General features: G+C 38.8%; 1 protein-coding gene across 1 annotated transcript in view; it reads left to right on the forward strand.

The window, feature by feature from the left end:
- The window catches only part of CNTNAP5 (contactin associated protein family member 5), an 883,101-nt gene that overhangs the window by 748,445 nt on the left and 114,325 nt on the right, over positions 1-20,331 (forward strand). The window contains exon 18 of the mRNA XM_067742208.1: positions 12,275-12,514. Within this exon, the coding sequence (XP_067598309.1) occupies positions 12,275-12,514 (240 nt within the window). The remainder of the gene's footprint in view (positions 1-12,274; positions 12,515-20,331) is intronic.

Here is a 20,331-nt window from a genome sequence, read left to right on the forward strand (position 1 = left end):
TCCCCCAACACCACTTCTGCTCCACAAACAGATTCTTAGAGCTTGAAAGTGCTTTGAAAGAACACTGGTTCTTTTTATTTTCAGAGAAGTGAATGATTAAATGACCCCTTCCACAAAATTTTGTCTCATCTTGCAAATGTTGAGAGTTGAGTACAATGAACCCATCCCAATAGCCCATGTTAGTATTTTCTGCCCCCTAATATTCCAAAACCCTTTTGGAAATGTTTATCTACAATCTCTTATGCTTTAATTGAAGCTCATTTCATCCTATACTGGCCACATTAGATTGGTAATGTGACATTGAAGGAGAATGTACAATTTTCTTGTACAGTTTCACTTTTTTAAGTTTTAATTCTGCCTTTGACAAAACATATCTCAAAGCATACTGTCTGTTTTTGAAGAAAGGTACAACATGGCATCATGTTCTCATGCAGCCCAGGGAGAAAAGCCCTGAGATTTGGACCTCACAAAAACTCAACGGTACAAGCAGTCATTCTAGTTACTGTGGCACTGCCATTCATCAAAATCTGTAACTCAGTAAAGAAAGAAAACATTAAGACAGCACCGTTCATGTGGAGCTAGGGTGATAATTATAAAACGAAATTCAAGCCAGATATTTCTGGAAAATAAAATAGTACACTCTGGATGTTCAAGGACCCAAACTGAGGGAGGTGAGAAGTTGTTGTGTCTTTTCCAAAGCCAAGGCTCCATTGAGCTGATGTAACCAGGACAACCAGGGAAGCTCCAGTTTAGAAAAGAGTGGGCCCAGCTTGGCATACTAATGCTGCAACGCTGCCGATAACCTGTTTCCATTTCTCCAAGGCTCTGGAGACAAAGCTGATGACTCAGAGGAGGAGGTGAGAAAGCCTTGGAGCAGAACAATGGTGGGGAAGAAGATGTAGTCAGAACTCTCTGAACATGTTATTGTAGATTTACACTCTGTTCTCATTGTGTTACCAAGTTTCTTCTGATTCAGAGAGAAAAGGATTTGGCTTCAGAGACACTTGAGTTGGGGAAGGCAATTTTGTAGAAGAGGTGAGGGGTGCCATGTTTTAATTCAGCTTCCTGCTTCACCATCCATGTCTCAGGCTGAAGGGTGAGGGTCGTCTCAGGCCCCTGTGTAGAGAGGCTTAGGAACATGCGTAGACTCTAGGATGTGCTGCCCAGGACCCCATTCAAGAAGGCCCTGCTGCTGGGAGTGCTCTTGGAAGACAGTCTCCCTCTGCCCCTTCAGCTACTGCATCTCTTCAGGACAAGGTCCTGTCCTTCCAGGGAGGTCCACAGACAATAATCACTTGAGTCCAGGGTACAAAGGTGCAACCATTTTGGCCCAAGGAAGCATATCTCTGATGGACTTTTCTAGCTCCAGCACTCTCTGTGGGGCTGTTCTAGACTGTCAGACCTGCGCCAGAGCTCACTCCTTTGCCCACTTCTGCTTCCTGACTCTCTGGCTCAAAAGTGTGGTTCCCAATGGTTCCCCCTGAAAGACATCCTGCCCCTTTAACTTCATCTCACAGCCTGTTTGCTGGAGAACCCTACCTGAGGCACAATCACAAGGATGTATTGTGCAGTACACACACACACACACACACACACGCACACACATTTTTTAATCAAAGTAATTTTTTAAGATAAATTTCTTTTTCATTCCTCCCAAGAATTAACCATAAAAGAATGCCTCCTTTTCTCCCACTTTCTTCTCCAAAACACCCGTTAAATTCAATTGCTTCCTTAGAGTCGAGTTTGCATTTTTTGATTCACATTCTCTTGATGGTCCTGACTCTCAAACTGGGATGGGCAACCCCACCCTTGATCTACCTGGCAGACTCCTCTTCAATCATGTTTACAAAAGACTAAAAGTTCTGTAGATATCTTAGTATTTTATTATTATGTTATTACGAGCCCCAGTTATTGTGCACTGTGTGATTAAGGCCTTTCCATAAGTTTCATATTTTCTAATGATAAGTAACACCATTTTAACTGATCCTGGTAGTATGTGTTAAAATCTAATCTTCCAAAAGCTAAAATGAATTTCAGGTGAACAGAAAATAAACATGAGTCAAAGATTTTATGTCACTCTAATTAATGAGGAAGCCATTAAGATGTCATGATCAGTTCAGAGAGCATCTAAAAAGCTGGCATATGTACAGAGAATTTAACAACACAAAAGTTAGAATAAAGTTGTAGATTTAAATATAAACCGTTGCTCACCAGGCCATCTTCGGAGTTATCTGTTACGCTGGAAAGAAATTATCTGCATCTCCACTGGACAAATATCATCCACTTTTTGCTTTATTTCCAAGTTTCAGGTAATTTTTCTGAAAGGAGAGAGTTGCTTCCCACATTTGATGACGTATCCCTAGTCATATAGCAGCCATCACTTCCACAAAAGAAGCTGGAATAAGAAAGAACCCCAAAGTGATTACTGCACACATGCATCAGAAAGTCAGGACAATGTTAGTAGACTGGATTTTGAGAACTGTTAGCCATGAATTGCCACGGTTACTATCCCGTTAGTGAATTGTAGGCTCCATTTGTATTTCAGGGTCTCCTGAGCTCAACCATAGGGCAGATGGGACTATTAGGGAGAATTCTTAAAGCTTATACGCTTTTACTTTATTGACGTATTTCCTTGAATGGGTCTGTGGTTCAGCTTCTGAGGGAATCTCTGTTCTCAGCAGGGCCTCCCTGGAGAAAACTAATTAGAGTGATTTCCACGGGCCTCAACTTCCAGGAAACCCTGAAGCTGCTGTCATCTGGGCAATGACTTGGCCTGGCAGCCAGCCTGGAAGAAGCAAGTAGCTTCTCCGCTGACTCTAGAAAAGACCTGGAGCTCCTATGATATTTCTTATCCAGTTGCTCTTGCAAGGAGGGGGATTTAAGGCTGTTTTTGATAGTGATTTTCTCAGTGATTTTTCATCTTCAAAAACGGTGGCAGAAGGAAGCAAAGTGAGGAATGACTGTGCTCTCATCTTTGCGAGATGGGAGATGGGACTCATCCGGTCAAACTGGCTGCTGTCACTATTCCGGACTCTGTGATGAGGATTATGGCAGACTTTCCTACCACATCATCTTTTTCTTTTTTAAATCATTTGACAGAACATTTTTTTGTTTTTTAATTTTTATTTTATGATAGAGTGTAGTTGGTTTACAATGTTGTGTTAATTTCAGGTATATGGCCAAGTGATTCAGCTATACATATAGATATATCCATTCTTTTTCAGATTCTTTTCCCCTATAGGTTATTACAGAGTATTGAGTAGAGTTCCCTGTGCTATAAAGTAGGTCCTTATTGTTTATCTATTTTATATATAGTAGTGTGTATATGTTAATCCCAATACCTAATTTATCCCTCCCCCTCACATTTCCCCTTTGGTAACCATAGGTTTGTTTCCTATGTCTGTAAGTCTGTTTCTGTTTTGTAAATAAGTTCATTTGTATCATTTTTCCAGATTCCACATATAAGTGATATCATATGATATATGTCTTTCTCTTTCTGGCTTACTTCACTTAGTATGATAATCTCTAGGTCCATCCATGTTGCTGCAAATACCTGCCCCATCATCCTGATATTCTCTCAGGGGTATCTCCAAATGAGATGCAAAGCAATAATTCAGAGGCTTCTTTAGCAAGACAGTTGGACCACTACATCAGACACCTTGAACTGTGGTGGAACTAGTTCCCTACTGCTCCACAATTCTGTGGGCAACAGAAACAGGCACAATTCAATTGCTTGCTTGTTTCCTTCGCCTCCCTCTGAATTGTAAATAATTACCAAATGGGGATTTCCATAGAACATCCATATAGTGCTCTGAATGGGCAAAATCTTGTGCCCTGCCACCATTCTGCTAAAAAGAAGGCAAATGTTTGTTTTTGGTCTGTAGTCTTGGGAAAAAAACAGTCTTTGCAGAAAACCCATACATACTCCAACCCACCCCACAGGCACAAACATGCTGATTCTGGGAAAAGTGTTTGCTAATATCCAAATACCACATATCTTAATAAAGAATTTTTAGAGATATACATAATTCTATAACAAGGAGTTTCTTTTGAAACTTGAAATAATTTCTTAAATGCCTCTAAAAAAGATAAGCAGGGTTATGCATGATATACATAATAAATGAAAACATTTATTTTAAGTTATACAGTCAGTACACAAATACATGTTTGCTGTAAAATTATTCAATAATAATCTTAGGGCTCTTCCTAGAGACGACCAATATTAGCCTAGTATGACACTTTCCAGGCATCAAAGTAGTTACATACATTTAACTACCCTTAGGAAACACCATACAATGTTATTATTTGTGGATATATTTACTTAATCAATATACTTCTGTGTATTATACCACAGCTTGCTTGCTGTATTTTTGTTTTCGTTTGCTTTTTTACTTAACGTATGCCATGGGAAACTTAGCATGTCAGTATAAATATCATATTATTTTAAACTGCTATATAATATTTTATCTAATATTTTTAGTTTTTGTGTCGTTGTTTTGTTTGTTGTCATTTTTATGTCTTTATTGCATGTGGAATTTGTTTAAGGTTTTGAGGTAGGATTGTAATTTTGTTTATTTCCCCAAATATTGTTTGTCATCTCCATTTATTTCATGGTTCCTCTTTTACCTAGTTACTTGGACCTCCAGTATATATTATAAGGTTTAAAATCGCTCTGTGTAAAGAATGTATTTCTGAATTTCCCACTCTGTTTTATTTACATAGTTTTTTTCCAGGTGCTGTGCCAACATCATACTTACAGAACATATTTTTTTTAATTTTTTCAATACTTTAATACTTTAATAATCATTAAGGTATACATAATCATAACTTTAGCAACTGAACATTTTGATTCTTATCAGAAATGAATTTTACATAACAAAAAGGAAGAAGCTGCCAGGACAGCACAATTGCAGTCTCTACCCCAGGCAGCAGACACTGGGTACAGAACATATTTTGATCTTGATTAGGACAATCCCTCCCCTCGACCCCACAAACACACCTGATTCCTTTTCTTAACACTCTGTTAACTATTATCTACCACCTTCTTTATGGATTTTAGAATTAGCTTTTCATGTTCTATGAAAATAATTTTTCTTGAATGTTACAAATTTTCTTGGGTTATTGACTGGGATTGTATTGCATTAAAGGAAGTAATTATACATTGCTAAATTATATGGAAACATGTTCCATCTCTTTATTTATTCTTTATGAGCCAAGGTAAATTGTTATTACTTTCTTTTTTATAGCCATAGATCTTAAGTTAATTTCTAGATGTTTGGCTGCTTTTGTTGTTAAATAGGATTTTTTTCTTGCTATCACATGGTCTAATTGGTTATTGTTGCTCTATAGGACCATTATTGATTTGGTATGTTGATATTTATATCCATCCACATTCTTATACTTTAATTTTAATTGTAATAATTTGCCATTATTATTTTGGGGGGATATTATAGATATACAACCATATTATGTGTGCAAATAATGAAGTATTAGTAATGACTATGTATAAAGCCAAATTAAATATTTCTGGGTATAATCATCCCCCAGCTCCATTTGGAATATTTATTTTAAAATGTGGGTAAGGCCAATGATAATAATGCTTTAATGGCCCTCGATAAGTGTGGCTGAATTCTTCTTCAAAAGTTTTTCACAGCATTCATTTCTACCAAACAAACGAGGGAACAATTTCAATCTGTTGTTAACTGATTCTAAATCATCAACAAACCCTTTTCCAGTTTTCTGAGGAGACTTGGTATTCTGTTTGGGTACCACAATTTGTGGTAAGGGTTAAATCAGAAAATGCCTATGAAATACAATGGGTAAACGTGCTTGATGAGAAGTAAGCTCTTAGTTCAAATTGGCTCTTACTATCACTATTTTACTTTGTAGACATCCAGTTAGTGCCACCTGCATTATTACATCGTGTGTGTTTATTGATTCCTGTATCTGGCAAAACATAACCAGATGCATGCCTTATCCTTAGGGAAATTATGTTTTGGAATTAAAGCCTCCACTAGAATTTCCTTCTGATACCAAGATTCTGCCAGTTGAAGGGGCAGGATAAAAACAGAAGATAACTGTTGGTTAGTGCATTTGTTTTTATTCAGCATATACATGCTAAACCTGCTCCCACTTTAGAATTTGAAATCTAGATGGCAATACACCTGCACTTCACTCGACTCTTGACTTTAGGCAAAGTAGTTGATATAGAAAACAACTGCTCCAAATTCAAGAAGAGAGAGAGAATGACACCGCTTATTTTTGTGAAATGGGAGCCTAACCTGGCACATTCAACGTTGTTCCAAAAAAAGAGTTCAGCAAAGGAGTTTTGTTGGAGCATGTATGATCAAGACAGCAGGCACATATGAGAAAAACAGAGGCTCTTGTTCAAGGAGGGCCCAAGGAATTGAGATGTTTCTCTGGAAGCAATGAGCATTTGTCGAGCTGACACATGGAGGTTTTCTAAGACAGGTTTAGAATGATCATGGTAACATTTTTAAGAGTTGATTCATACTCAGTCCAAGGAATGAGCACACTTGATACCAAGGGCCAACAGAAGAGAGTCATACAAAATTGCTTCTAGCTAGGCTGGTGAACTAATGGTCTAAGAAGACAAATGCATATGTGTATATTACTAGGTGGGAGCAACCATGTAAGAGATGAGAAAAAGCAAGTAGAAGCAGCACTTAGTTGTAGTACGGACCCAAATTGTTACTGAAAGTGGAGTCTGGCTCCTCACCACTTGAAAGCCAGTACTCGGGAGGCAAGGTTGGTGGAAAGTTAAGTTTGCTTTATTTCAGAGACTGGCAACCGGGGGAGAGGGCGGACTCATGTCCAAAGTGACAATCAGTGGGCAAGAGCTTTTAAAGGGGAGTTTCAGGGTTTTATAGGCAGAGGGAGGGGCTACGTGCAGAAACAGCACAGTCAGCTCTGGCAGTCATCTTGAAATTGGTCATGCAGTGGTCTCATCAGTGTCATCTTGATTGTTTTGAGTACAGCTAATCTTCAGTTCCAGGATCTGTTTGTTCCTATTTCTTTGACACCAGTTTTCGGAATTGTGGCAGCTTATGTCATGGCTACAATCTGGGCATCATGTAGTTAACTTCTTCCACCTGGTGGGGGTTTCAGTATCTACAAAACATCTCACAGGATACGGCTCAGAATATTATCCATAGCCCTTGAAGAGGAACTAAAGGTCCTTGACTTTGTTTAATGACTAAATGATTATTATTTTGTCCTATTTGACTGTTTTTCTTCACTTCTGCATTTTCTCACTTCTCTGATTAAATTTATTCTTTGACTAAATTTTTCTACAGACAAGAGGCAGGCAGAGAATATGAGGGCAGGCAGGACCATAGGATCTTGCTCCATTTCAAACTTGTCTAATCAAATATCTCATTTTAGGATTTTAGGGCTTTGAAGCTATTCAGGCTTTGAAGGTCAAGAGATCCCAGTCAGACTTCTGGCTCTGCCACGTAAAATCAATTTGATTCTTGACTTTGGCCAAAACAATCTCTCTGACACTAAGTTTCCTCAACTATGTAATGTCAATAATATGAAGAATAACTTGTTTCCCACTGAGTATTGAATGAGTTAATTATAAAGTTTCTAGCAAGTATGTTTAATTTCTTTTTAGAATTAGAAGCATTGTTCGGATTCTTAAACAGCTTGCAGATTAAGTACAAGACTCCCAAACATGGCTCTCATCTGCTTTAAGGATAATGCTACATTTATTTTTGTTCTTCTTTCAACTTTATATTAAACTCTAGGCAAGAAGGAGATAAAAATATATTAAAGCATTAGCTGAGAATTCAAATACCTGCAAGGGTCAGGAAAGCAGTCTAAATGAATGAAGTGGTCCTGGTGGGGAACGTGGCCAAGTGGAAAGGGCATGTCCTATCTTACAGGAACTTCTCCCAGTGCAGCTGGGCTTTGTCATGCAGGAAAGCAGCTTTACTGTTAACAGGTTTTCTGATTTTTCAATGAATGACTTACTAGAATTTTTTTAAATAGTTCATGTTCTATTTAATTAAATTAATTAATTAATTAACTCTGTGCCAAGCCCAGTGCTAACATAAGGGCACGGTCTTTTTTTTCTTTTAATTGAAGTATAGTTGATTTACAATGTTGTGCTAGTTTCAGGTGTACAGCAAAGTGATTCAGTTATACGTATTATACTCTTTTTTCAGATTCTTTTCCCTTATACGTAATTATAAAACATTGAGTAGCGTTTCCTGTGCTATACAGTAGGTTCTTGTTGTTTATCTGTTTTATATATAGTAGTGTGTATATGTCAGTCCCAAACTTCTAATTTATTCCTCCCCACCCCCACCCGTTTGGTAACCATAAGTATGTTCTGTGTCTGTGGGTCTATTTCTGTTTTGTAAATAAGTTCATTTGTATCATCATTTTTTTAGATTTCAAGTAGTTCATGTTTTAAAAACATTGGCAACTAACTAAAATAAATCTTGGGTAGGCAGAAATATTGATGAAGGGACGCATGTGTGTGAGTGCCAGTGTGTGTGTTTGTGATTGCAGGGATGGACTAGAGTGAGCAGTGGAGAGTAAGGGGAAAGATGTGTGTAATACACCACATAAATACACAGGACAGGGCTTCCCTGGTGGCGCGGTGGTTGAGAGTCCGCCTGCCGATTCAGGGGACACGAGGTCGTGCCCCGGTCCGGGAAGATCCCACATGCCGCGGAGCGGCTGGGCCCGTGAGCCATGGCCACTGAGCCTGCGCGTCCGGGGCCTGTGCTCCGCAACGGGAGAGACCACAACAGTGAGAGGCCCGTGTACCACAAAAAAAAAAAAAAAAAAAAAAGAAAGAAAAAAAATACACAGGACAGGAGGAGGTCCGAAGTTGAGAAAGACCATGGTCAGTGGGGAGACACTGTAGTTCAGAAAGCCTGGTGCACTGAATTCAGGGCAGGGAGTGCAGGAGGAGGGGATGAAGAGGTAAGCAGAGGCCAGATCTATGCAGTACCATCTAGGCTAAGGATTTGAGCTTGAATCTCAGGATGATGACTAGTCTCTGAAGGGCATTAAACAGGACTAGCAGGATCAAATGTTCACATCTCGTTGGTCTCTCTGATTGCTAAGCGGTGAGTCTGTGGAAGGAGTCAAAGCTGAGGGTGGTAAGATCCGTTAGAAGGTGGTGCTGATACTGACCAGGGTTCTTGGCCTACACCAATCAACAGAAATTGACTATAGAGGCCACACAAGAAATTCAGGCAAGGCTTTACTGAGACTCAGGCGGTTTGCCCACCCTTCGGTGGTGCTGTATGCAGGGGGCACACGCAGTGCCCTGCTTTGGCTCCCAGCTGTTCAGAAGTGGGGGTTGGGCTTTTTGGTATTTTTGTATCTTCTTGTCCAGAATTTGTCCCAGCTGCACATGCACGCAGTTATTTTTAGTCCCTCATAGTTTCTTTGCATCTGTTGCTTGAGGAGATGTTTGTCCAGGTGCAAGTACTGCAGCAAAGGGTCCCAGGTCCCAGGTCCCAGCCTCTTTCAGTTTAAGGGATTCAAGCGAGTGTGAGAGGGATTCAAGACATGGCTCTTGGTGTGGGAAGAAGCAGATCGATTCAGAGATACCTGGGAGGGCATATCCACAGGACAGAGTTGGGGGCAAAGGGCTGTGAGTGAGAAAGGGGAGGGAAGATTGGTGCTGCCTTTCTGTACAGTATTCAAGTTTCAGGGAAGATTCTCACCTCCATCAACACAGCACATAGTAGGTAACGTCAGAAAATGGAGAGTGCTAACCACCGATTGGGTGTGTGGAGGTGGGAAGCATCTTTCTAGAAGCATTCTATTCTTGGTCTACAATATTACCTCTCCATGAAGAAAGGAGATCCTAACCTCTAAAGAATAAAAAGAATAAAAAGCAGTCAGGCTAAAATGGATATTTAGTTCATTGCGCAATTTGGTTCATGTTCTTTGTGTCGTGTTTTATCAGAATCTAGGATTGAAAGGATCCCCTTGTTTGGGGTCATTCTCACCATACTCTTCATGTCTCAAACATCAAGGAGTGTATTTCTGCCAGAAAAACCACCCCAGCTACTTCTCTGTTTATAAACGTGTTGACTAAGTCACATGCAAGCAGATGTGCAATAGATCTTGCATTCTCCACCTCCGCTTAGAAGAAAAATGCCACTAACAAGATTTATGAAGAGTTATTCTAATCCACCACAGGGAGTGACTACAAAATAAAGGGGAAAATAAAACAAAACATTTGACTACATAAATCCTCCTCTCTTTATTCTACACCATCTCTAGGAAAGAAATAATGAACCTTTCCCTATGATCTGCTTGTATTTATAATTGATTTATCTTGTAGTTAAAAGGAGATTTACTCATTAAAATTGAGGCAGACAGGAGAAAGCAATGTGGGTTTGACCTTCTGGCTTGCTTGAGTGTCACTTATCAGAACTGAAAATAGAGTGGAGTTTTATCACGCCTTCAGAATAAGAGACTAGATTAATTCTTTAAAAACATTTTGTTTCAGTCTTTTAGAGGAAGCCAATGACTACCATACATATATTTATGGGTCTGATAACCTGGGGTGATTCAGAAAAGACAGAATTCTCCCTACTTCCAACCCTATTGCTAATTATTATCTTGTCCACCCTGCCAGGCTGACATGCCAGAATTATTTTTTTTTTTTTTTTTGCATTACAGTTTCATTTATTTAACTTACAGCTTTGTTTTTTGTTTAACATGATATTCCAGGTCAGAGATAATACTTTTGGAATTCATATTTGTATCCACATTGATGGGAATATATTTTTATCTGGTCATCTGTAAGACCAAGTTTTAATAAAATTGTAGCATGAGGGATTACACGTAAATGAGGCTCAGAAATGAGAGATATGTACAGTAAACAAATGACACATCAGTACTGCCCTTGTTTTCTTTTCTTTATTATTTTTATTTATTTATTTATTTTCCACACACACACACACACACACACACACACACACACACACACACTGTATTTTATTTTTACAAGAGATAAATCAACTGACACCAAGCATTGTAAATGGATGACCACAACAAAAGCAACAATTATTTCAATTACCAAACACGAAACACACATAATATTGACTGCCCTTGTTTTCTAACACCTTCTCCTTTCCATTAGGACACTCTGTAGACCTTGAAGACTTGAGTGTGTCCTCCATTTATCCACTTGAATGGACTTGAGGCCAAAGCATTTTATTTCCATTAGAATTTGTGTTTTGTAAGGGCAGGCTGGCCCTGTGTCTTCTCTGGGAGCTCCCAGAATTCCCAACACCAAATCAATATGGTGTTGGAATTTGGCTTATTTCTTGGTGTGTTGTCTCTCCTTACACATTTTTCTAATATCCTTTGATTTAGGTTGGTAGGATTCTAGGTTTCCAACAGTAACAAAACACTCTGTCACTTTGAATCTCCTCTGTTCTTAAATAATTTGCAACAAGCATTATGAATCTCGCTGAAACCTTCAAGATATACCCTCAGCAGAAAGTTGGGTTGCAATTCTATTCTGTATTCCAGAAGGAAAAATTTATTTTCTAAATAATAATTTGGGGGTAATCAATAGTATGTATATATATACAACCTACTAGTTCTAGCCATTTTGAGGGCTCAAGAGAAGGGATAGTGAAGACCAGTGATTACTAAGCCTTACCATGAACACATGAAATAGACTTATTCTTATTTTACAGATCAAGGAGCTGAGACTTAGGGGATCCAGTGGTCATTATGTCTAATGGGCTACTGGCATGGAGTTTGACACCATGTCTGTCCGGTCCTAACATACACCTCTTCATAGTACATGACACTCTGCTGCATAAGCTTTACAACACTCATTGCCTTTTCTAACTCAGTGCACCTAACCTACCTTGCTTCTAACTTCACCAGAGGGACAATCCCACTCTGTGCATTCACCTTCAGATAAATGTCTGCTATAGACAAAGAGCACATTTTATTTTATTTGCAAGGAATGGGGCCATCTGAAGTTTTGTATCTTAAACGTGTCAAGTACAGGATTCCACATGAATCACAGTCTTTTATTTATTTATTTTTTGAGTTGGGGAGTTCATTTTCCAGCCAGGAAACACATGCCTTTTCCCCAGATTCTTTGAATTCCTAATTCTCACCGGAAACTAATAGAAAAGCCCAACACAGGATGCCAACAGCACAATAATTAACTATCACCACTGCTGATATTAAACCTCAAAAATGTGAACCCTGTACCTTATATATTTTTTTCCTTTTATTTTTCACTGCACAGGGGGAACATCATCAAGACAGAAAGGCTTCCTAGGATGCATACGCTCCTTACACTTGAATGGGCAGAAACTGGACCTGGAGGAGAGGGCAAAGGTCACGTCTGGAGTCCGGCCCGGATGCCCAGGCCATTGCAGCAGTTATGGCCGCATCTGCCACAATGGAGGCAAGTGTGTGGAGAAGCACAGTGGATACTTCTGCGACTGCACCAATTCACCGTACGAAGGGCCCTTCTGCAGAAAAGGTACAATAGAAACTTATGTTTTCCCCATGTGCTGTGTTTTAGTGCCTACAGGTTGCAGTGAAATCATAGGAAACCCATGCCCTAGACAGTCCTCATACAATCATTTACTCTTCCTCAGTTTCCCTCTCTTTAGAGACTCTGCATAGCTCCTTAACATAATTACATATACTCATTCTTCTTGTGCATTGATACTGGCAGTCCAGTTGAACTGGATGGATAGGAACAGGAAAACACACTTGACGTGACCTAGAGCCAGTTGAGCCCCGGGAGAGATGGACTGTCATTTCTGTTGTACTAACCTTTCCATTTCCAATTTCTCCATCCACAAATGTAATCAAAGAATTATAGAATCTAGCCTTGGAAAACCCTTAGAGACCTTGAAGCCGTTGTAAATCATTTTACAATACGGAGAGTGTAGGTGAGTTGTATTTAGTAAAATCTCCCTGTTCTGCAGATGACATGAGTGGGGTCTGAGGCTTTAGAAGTCTTGCCCGAAGATTCACCTTAATTCCTCAGGGGGCTGAGAATAGAGCACAGGAGTCAAAATCCCTGCCCCAGGGACTTCCCTGGTCGTCCAGTGGTTAGGACTCCACACTTCCAACGCAGGGGGCACACATTCCATCCCTGGTCGGGGAACTAAGATCCCACATGCTGCGCCCTGCGGCCAAAAAAAAAAAAAAAATTCCCTGCCCCAGTGCCTTTCCACACAACCTCCTAATCTTATGAATTCATGTCATTGATAAAAGCTAAATATGTTGGATATACACCTTCAACAAGGAATGATGGTTATGGTGTACATTCTCTGGATCAATTAAAAATAACTACAAACTGTAAAAACTCATTATTCAGTATCCATACTTAGTATTTTTCAACTAGAAGGACAAAAGACTTGGTCTACTATCAATCTTCGCAGAATCTTTTAAAGTTTAGTTTATTGATGGAAAAAAATTTGTTGACCAAGGAGGTAAACAATATTTCAAGAGAAGCATTTAAACTATTAAAATAAAATGTTTTAATCACTTTGAAACACCATTTACATACAGACAATGATGGCAATTACAAATAATTCTTGTCAGTTCATTAAAACACATTTTTCAAGCACACCCTTAACAAACAATGCTTTATTTTAGTTCAACTTACTCTTGGAACTTAAAGACAGCAGGGGAAAAAGCACCCAGTGTTCTCTTTGAAGGACTATAATTTAAGCTCTTCATTCATTGACACTGGCCTCCTCCCCAATTAGTTTGAATTACTTGCTTGTTATTGCTGGGAAGCATTGAGCTCCTCAGGAGAAAATTAATGGTAGAAATTACAGGGCCAACAGAGTGTCGGTCCTACATGGGAGTTCGAAATAAAAGAGATCCCACCCCAGTAGGCTCTCTAAAACAAAGTGCTCCTGCATTTTCACACTGGTGGAAGTCTCTGGAATAACTTCCTCTGATTTTTTTTTTTTTTTTTTTTTTTTGCGGTACGCGGACCTCTCACTGTTGTGGCCTCTCCCGTTGCGGAGCACAGGCTCCGGACATGCAGGCATCAGCGGCCATGGCTCACGGGCCCAGCCGCTCCGCGGCATGTGGGATCTTCCCGGACCAGGGCACGAACCCGTGTCCTCTGCATGGGCAGGCGGACTCTCAACCACTGCGCCACCAGGGAAGCCCTCCTCTGAAATTTTGAATGCCACCCTTAGACTGGCCCCACAGGGTAGAAGAAGCAAATGCAGAATAAACACCACCAAACCCAGTCCCTAAAATATACTAGCATTATTTTACAAGATCAATACCCAGTGTCTATTTGGGAAAAAAGTAAAGAAAAACAGTAGACCTCTCTGTATTTCTCCAGAGACATTACTCAAACATCTCATAGATCATCTTGCTCTAAATTTAGCCTAATTTCCCATTGGTTCCTTTCTCTTAAACAATTCCTATTCATTATTTTCTGCCCATGCCACTGCATCTTTTGACTGTATTTCTTGAAATGTCTGCTGTGCTCTCTCCCCATGTTTTAGTTTGACAGATATTTGCTTAGCCTTTTCAGTTTCCTTCATATTTCACTGTGAACTTTTCCCCCATATCATAAATCTAAGGAAATCATTCCCTTTATATTCAGCAGTTGCAAAGTATGTGAGATGAACCTTTTAAATGCATCTTTGAGCAATGCCAGTTGGCTCTGAGAAGTGTGGCTTGGGACTCAAATGGGAACCCTTAGCTCCAAGATTGTCCTGGATAAAGCTGTTCTCTGTTAGGGGAGCCTTTTATGTTAACTTTCCATGGCATGTATATTTTAGGGGATGCCAATCCTGGAAATATCTGGTGTAGAATTAAGGACATTTGTCCATGACCAATGACTGGGCTAGAACCACTGTCTATTGACCCATTTTCTGTTTCTGAGTGTTATACAAAGGAATGGTAATCACAAACTAGCTAGCAGTTATTGACTGCAACATTTATTCCTTATCCCCAAACTAGGAGGGAAGAAGCAATATTTGTATTTAACATGTAAAAATACTGACCATCACACTGGTTTAGTGATTGCTAATAAATGTCAGAGCTGGAGGTTCATCATTTTTTGATTCCTTTTTCCTGTTTTTGACCCTAATTTCACCCTGTACAGGAATGTGTTAATAGGATTCAAATATGTAGGGGGTTTTTTGTTATTGTTTTATGTATGTGTTTCTCTTTTTTTATTTTTGGATGTAATTTACATACCCCAAATTCACCCTTTTCAACAGTACAATTCAGGAGTTTTTACTATATTCACAAACTCGCATGACCATCACCACTCCATAATATTAGAATGTTTTCATCATCTCTAAAAGGAATCTCATACCCCTTAGGAGCTATTCACCTTTCTCCCAGTCCCTGGAAACCATTCATCTAACTTTCTGTCACTAGGAATTGCCTATTCTGGATATTTCAAAAAATATATAGAATCATACAATAAGTGGCCTTTTTGTGTCTGGTTTCTTTCACTTAGCATAATGTTTTCAATGTTCGTCTATGCTGTGGATTTTTCAATGCTTTACTTCCTTTTAGTTCCAAAAGAGTATTCCATTGTGTGGATGTGCCACATTTTGTTTATCCATTCATTAGGTGATGGACATGGGATGTTTCCATTTATTTTGGCTATTATGAATAATGCTGCTATTCACACTCATGTACATTTTTTGTATCAACGTATGTTTTATGTTCCCTTGGGTATATACCTACAGATGGGATTGCTGAGTCGTATAGTAATTACATGTTGTCTAACTTTTTGAGGAACTGCCAAACTGTTTTCAAAGTAACCTCTCCATGTTACATTCTTACCAGCCATGTATGAGCATTCCAATTTCTCCACATCTTCACCAACACTTGTTACTATCTTTTCCATAAGACACATTCTGCTGTGAATGTGTGAAAGAATATCACATTGTAATTTTGACTTGCATTTTTTAATGACTGATAATGTCAAACACTGTTTCATGTACTTATTGACGAAGTGTGCATCTTCTTTGCATGTCTATTCAAATCTATAGCCCATTTTTAAACTGAGTTATTTTTCTTTTTACTGTTTGGTTGTAGAATTTTTTTATATTCTGAACATAACTCTCATAATAGATATATGATTTGCAAAATGTTTCTCCCCTTTTCACTTGCTTGACAATATCTTTTGAAGCACAAAATTTTTATAAGTCCAATTTATCTATTTTTTGTTGTTGGTGGTGGTGTTTTGGTGTTATATCTATGAAACCATTGTCGAATCCAATGTCATGAAGATTTATGTCTATGTTTTCTTCTAAGTGTTTTGTAGTTTTAGGTCTCACATTTAGTCTTTGATAAATTTTGAGTTAATTTCTGTATATGGTGTAAGGTAGGGGTCCTACTTTATTCTTTTGCTTGTGACTATCCAGTTGTTCCGATACCATCTGTGTACTTGTCTGTAGCCCACCTCTACCCCAACCACTATCTGAAGTGTCTAGGTATGACGGTCATTTAAATTTTTTGAATTAAAAACTCTAGGTAATATATTTGGAATTCTATTTGAAAATACATCTGGAAATCTAGAAAAATAAAAACCAAGCTAATCATTCAAAGACAACCATTAAAAAGGAGATCTGATATTCTTGTAGCTCTTTTCTTTGCATTTAGTGTAGCTGAGATAATTCTGTCCATTCCATTTTGTATTCTGAATTTTCTTTATTTCATTTCATAGCCATTCCTATATAATTCATCAATTTTAATGATTGCAATATATTCCATCTGGTGGAATTGCTTCTGTGTATTTGACATATTATATCACAGAACATTTTAGTATAGCAGTAGTAGAACTCTGGTACCAGTCCTGCCTGTGTTCAAATTCTGGCTCATCTACAGTCTACACTGTGTGACACTGGTTATGTAATTCAACCTCACGATTCCTTGGTTTTCTCGTCTGTAAAATGTGGAAAATTCAGGAATTCTTCATGAAAGATTCTGATGGAAATTTAGTGAGCATTTCACATAGCAATTGAGATAATGCCTGGCCTATAAAGTCTCAGTAAATGCTCTTACTATTGCTTTGGAATTTTAGATTGCCCCAAATTTTGCACATAAATAATGCTGTGATAAACACAATTATTGATTATTCCCTTAATAATGGAATTTCAGTGAAAACATAGTATACATATTTGGGTAATTTAGCAATTGCCAAAAACCTGTTGAAAAAATTCTATAATATATACCTTCCTGCCAACTTATATTATTTTTTTTTTACTTTTTATTACAGAAAAATTCAATTATGCACTATAGTAGAAGGGTTTCAGAACCCCCATGCATCCATTATTTAGCTTCAACAACTATTAACTCATGATCATTTTTATTTCGTCTACAGCCTAACATCCCTCCTCCTATTATTACTTTATTTATTTATTTATTTATTTTGCTGTGTTGGGTCTTAGTTGCAGCATGTGGGCTCTTCATTGTGGTGCACAGGCTTCTCTCTAGTTGTGGCATGTGGGCTCCAGAGTGTGTGGGCTCAGTAGTTACTTGCCCTGCAGCATGTGCAATCTTAGTTCCCCAACCAGGGACCGAACCCACATCCCCTGCATTGGAAGGTGGATTCTTAATCACTGGACCACCAGGGAATTTTATTATTTTGAAGCAAATTCTAGATATCACATCAGTTCTATAAATACTGCAGTATGTATTGTTAAAAGATGACATAAAAATATGTATCCACAGGACTGTTATAGTAAGAAAATTTTAATAACTTTTTAATAATATGAAATATCCACTCAGCATTCAAATTCCTATTTCTTTCATTTATTTTCAGTTTGTTTGAAGTTATTCTAAATTACTTACAGCCTGACTGATTTCTATGGAAATGCTAGCCTATTCATTAAGGCCTGTCTTTATACTTATTCTAATTCTAAATCTATTTCTATTACTATTTTTAAGACCAGCTGTTGTTTATTGAATTCCTACTATGTGCTGTCCCTTTACATCCTCTCTTCCAACCCGTCTGCCTGCCACGAGATTGAATTCATGCCTGTTTGTGTATGAATAGCCAGCAGTTGACGGGATCTCATGAGAAAGCAGGAGGAGCGCACAGATAGGGTCCAGGCCCATGTCAATCTGACTCCAAGGCTGCCTTGGAGATACACAACCTCTCCAGCACCACCCTGACTCCTAGCATCTGCTCTGAGTTCATTACACACTTTAAGGCCTAGTCAATACCAAGCTCCTCTTTCAGGTCTTCTCACGCTGCTCCCGCCCACAGAGGCATTCAACTCTGGGACTCAATGTCTCCGTCATTCACACATCACATTCAAGGCCACCTTCCATCGGTCTTATTTCTTTTCATGTGTGTTCTGTCTTCTCAGAATCTAATCAGCAGTTTCTTCCACCAGGTAGGTACTCAACCGATGTTGCTAATGTTGGTTATCATGGCCCTAGAGTAGCATGATGGTCATTGGTAATAATCACCTTCAAGTGAAGATTTTTCTTTCATTTTGCCCAGTGGTTTCAGATGTTCAGATAAATCAATCAGAGAGCTTAAATATGATCAGAGAGCTCAAACTCTTAGATTATAAAAGAAAAGAAACTGAGAGAATAATCAAATCCAGGTGTTTTGCTGAATTTAGTTTTAGGTTGAACTTCACAATATCTAAATAAATAAAAATACAACTGGGGCTGGGGAGGAGGGAAGACAGAATTTGGTAGGACAGCTCTAGCTTAAAAACTGCTTTTCAGGTCTTCCTTGGTGGCGCAGTGGTTGAGAGTCCGCCTGCCGATGCAGGGGACATGGGTTCGTGCCCCGAGAAGATCCCACATGCCGCGGAGCAGCTGGGCCCGTGAGCCATGGCCGCTGAGCCTGCGCGTCCGGAGCCTGTGCCCCGCAATGGGAGAGGCCACAGCAGTGAGAGGCCCGCAGACTGTAAAAAAAAAAAAAAAAAATGCTTTTCATTTTAATTTCCTATCTTAAGTATAAGGAAAAAATGTAGTATGAATGCCTGTATCTAATATACTATTCATGACAGAATGATCTGAATTATACTTACATTTGAACACACACGAACATCCCATAAAAGCCATTACTCTGTTAACTAGGAGTTAGTAGCTCAAAACGCAGACCAAATGTCCCCAAGGAAATTCACTTGAGAAGAGTGCTTGAATCCAGCTGATGATCAACTAGAACCCTCCTGTTGCCAGTTTCTGCACAGATCTCAGTAATCAGGAGGACCAATGATTTTCTAACCTGCATGCAAAATGCAGAACCCTTTCTCTGAATCTTTAGTGAAAAGGAACCGGTATTCCCAGTCTGCTAAGCAATATGCATAAATATGCAACTTTAATTTTTTTGGCACCGTGACAGACTGTTACAGAATTTTCACAAAGGTAGAACAAATTTGCAATGGAATTAGAAAGCAAAAGCCAGGTTTGATCATGTTCTAGGTGCCACCAACTCAATCAGAGAACTTCATGGGGAATTGCGGATACTCAATCTTTCAGAAAGAAAAGAAATTAATTATGCCAATATAGATTCATGTGTTTTTTAACCAACAAAGACCTATTGTATAGCACAAGGAACTATACTCAATATTTTGTAATAAGGGAAAAGAATCTGAAAAAAATAAATATATATGTATGTCTAACTGAATCACATTGCTGTACACCTGAAACCAATACAACACTGTAAGTCAACTATACTTCAATTAAAAAAAAAGAAAAAAAAATAGATTCATGTCTAACGTGCTGTTTTCATAGCAGAGGTTTGTTTCAGATCCAAGCTCTGTTGTTCTACCGAGGAACTTTTGCTCCATACCCTGATACTGTGTAGAGATAAAATTGAAAGTAAACTTAAGAACAGCCCTGATTCAAAGAAGAAAATATCCCAGCACTTGGATGCATGTGCAGTCATTAAACAGATATATTTTATGATGGGCATTAGTATGGGTTGAGGTTGAATTCTCTTCTAATATGGAGAGTCTGTGAGTTTAAACTACCGTGGTAACTCTCTTAAGAGCTTTTAACATATCCTCTCGTTTATCCGCCCAGAAATATTGTTGAGGGAGGTGTTATGTTTCCCATTTGCCGGATGAGAAAACCATCTCCGTGGGTTTGACTAACTTGCCTGGAACCACACAGCTAGTATGAAATCAGAGGAGGCTTCAGATCCAGTGGTGAAATTGGATCCTTGCTGATTCCACCGAACAAAAATGATAGCAGTTGGAGTGAAGACATTATACAGGGAGGATTGGGTGATTCCTGCTCCTGCAAATTGAATGTCATCAGTCTGTAGAGGCTTCCCTTCCCAATGGTCATGGCAGATCTGTATCCTCTATGTTGTGCTGTAGGAAT

The sequence above is a fragment of the Pseudorca crassidens genome, chromosome 6 (genome assembly GCF_039906515.1).
Source record: "Pseudorca crassidens isolate mPseCra1 chromosome 6, mPseCra1.hap1, whole genome shotgun sequence".
Taxonomy (NCBI): domain Eukaryota; kingdom Metazoa; phylum Chordata; class Mammalia; order Artiodactyla; family Delphinidae; genus Pseudorca; species Pseudorca crassidens.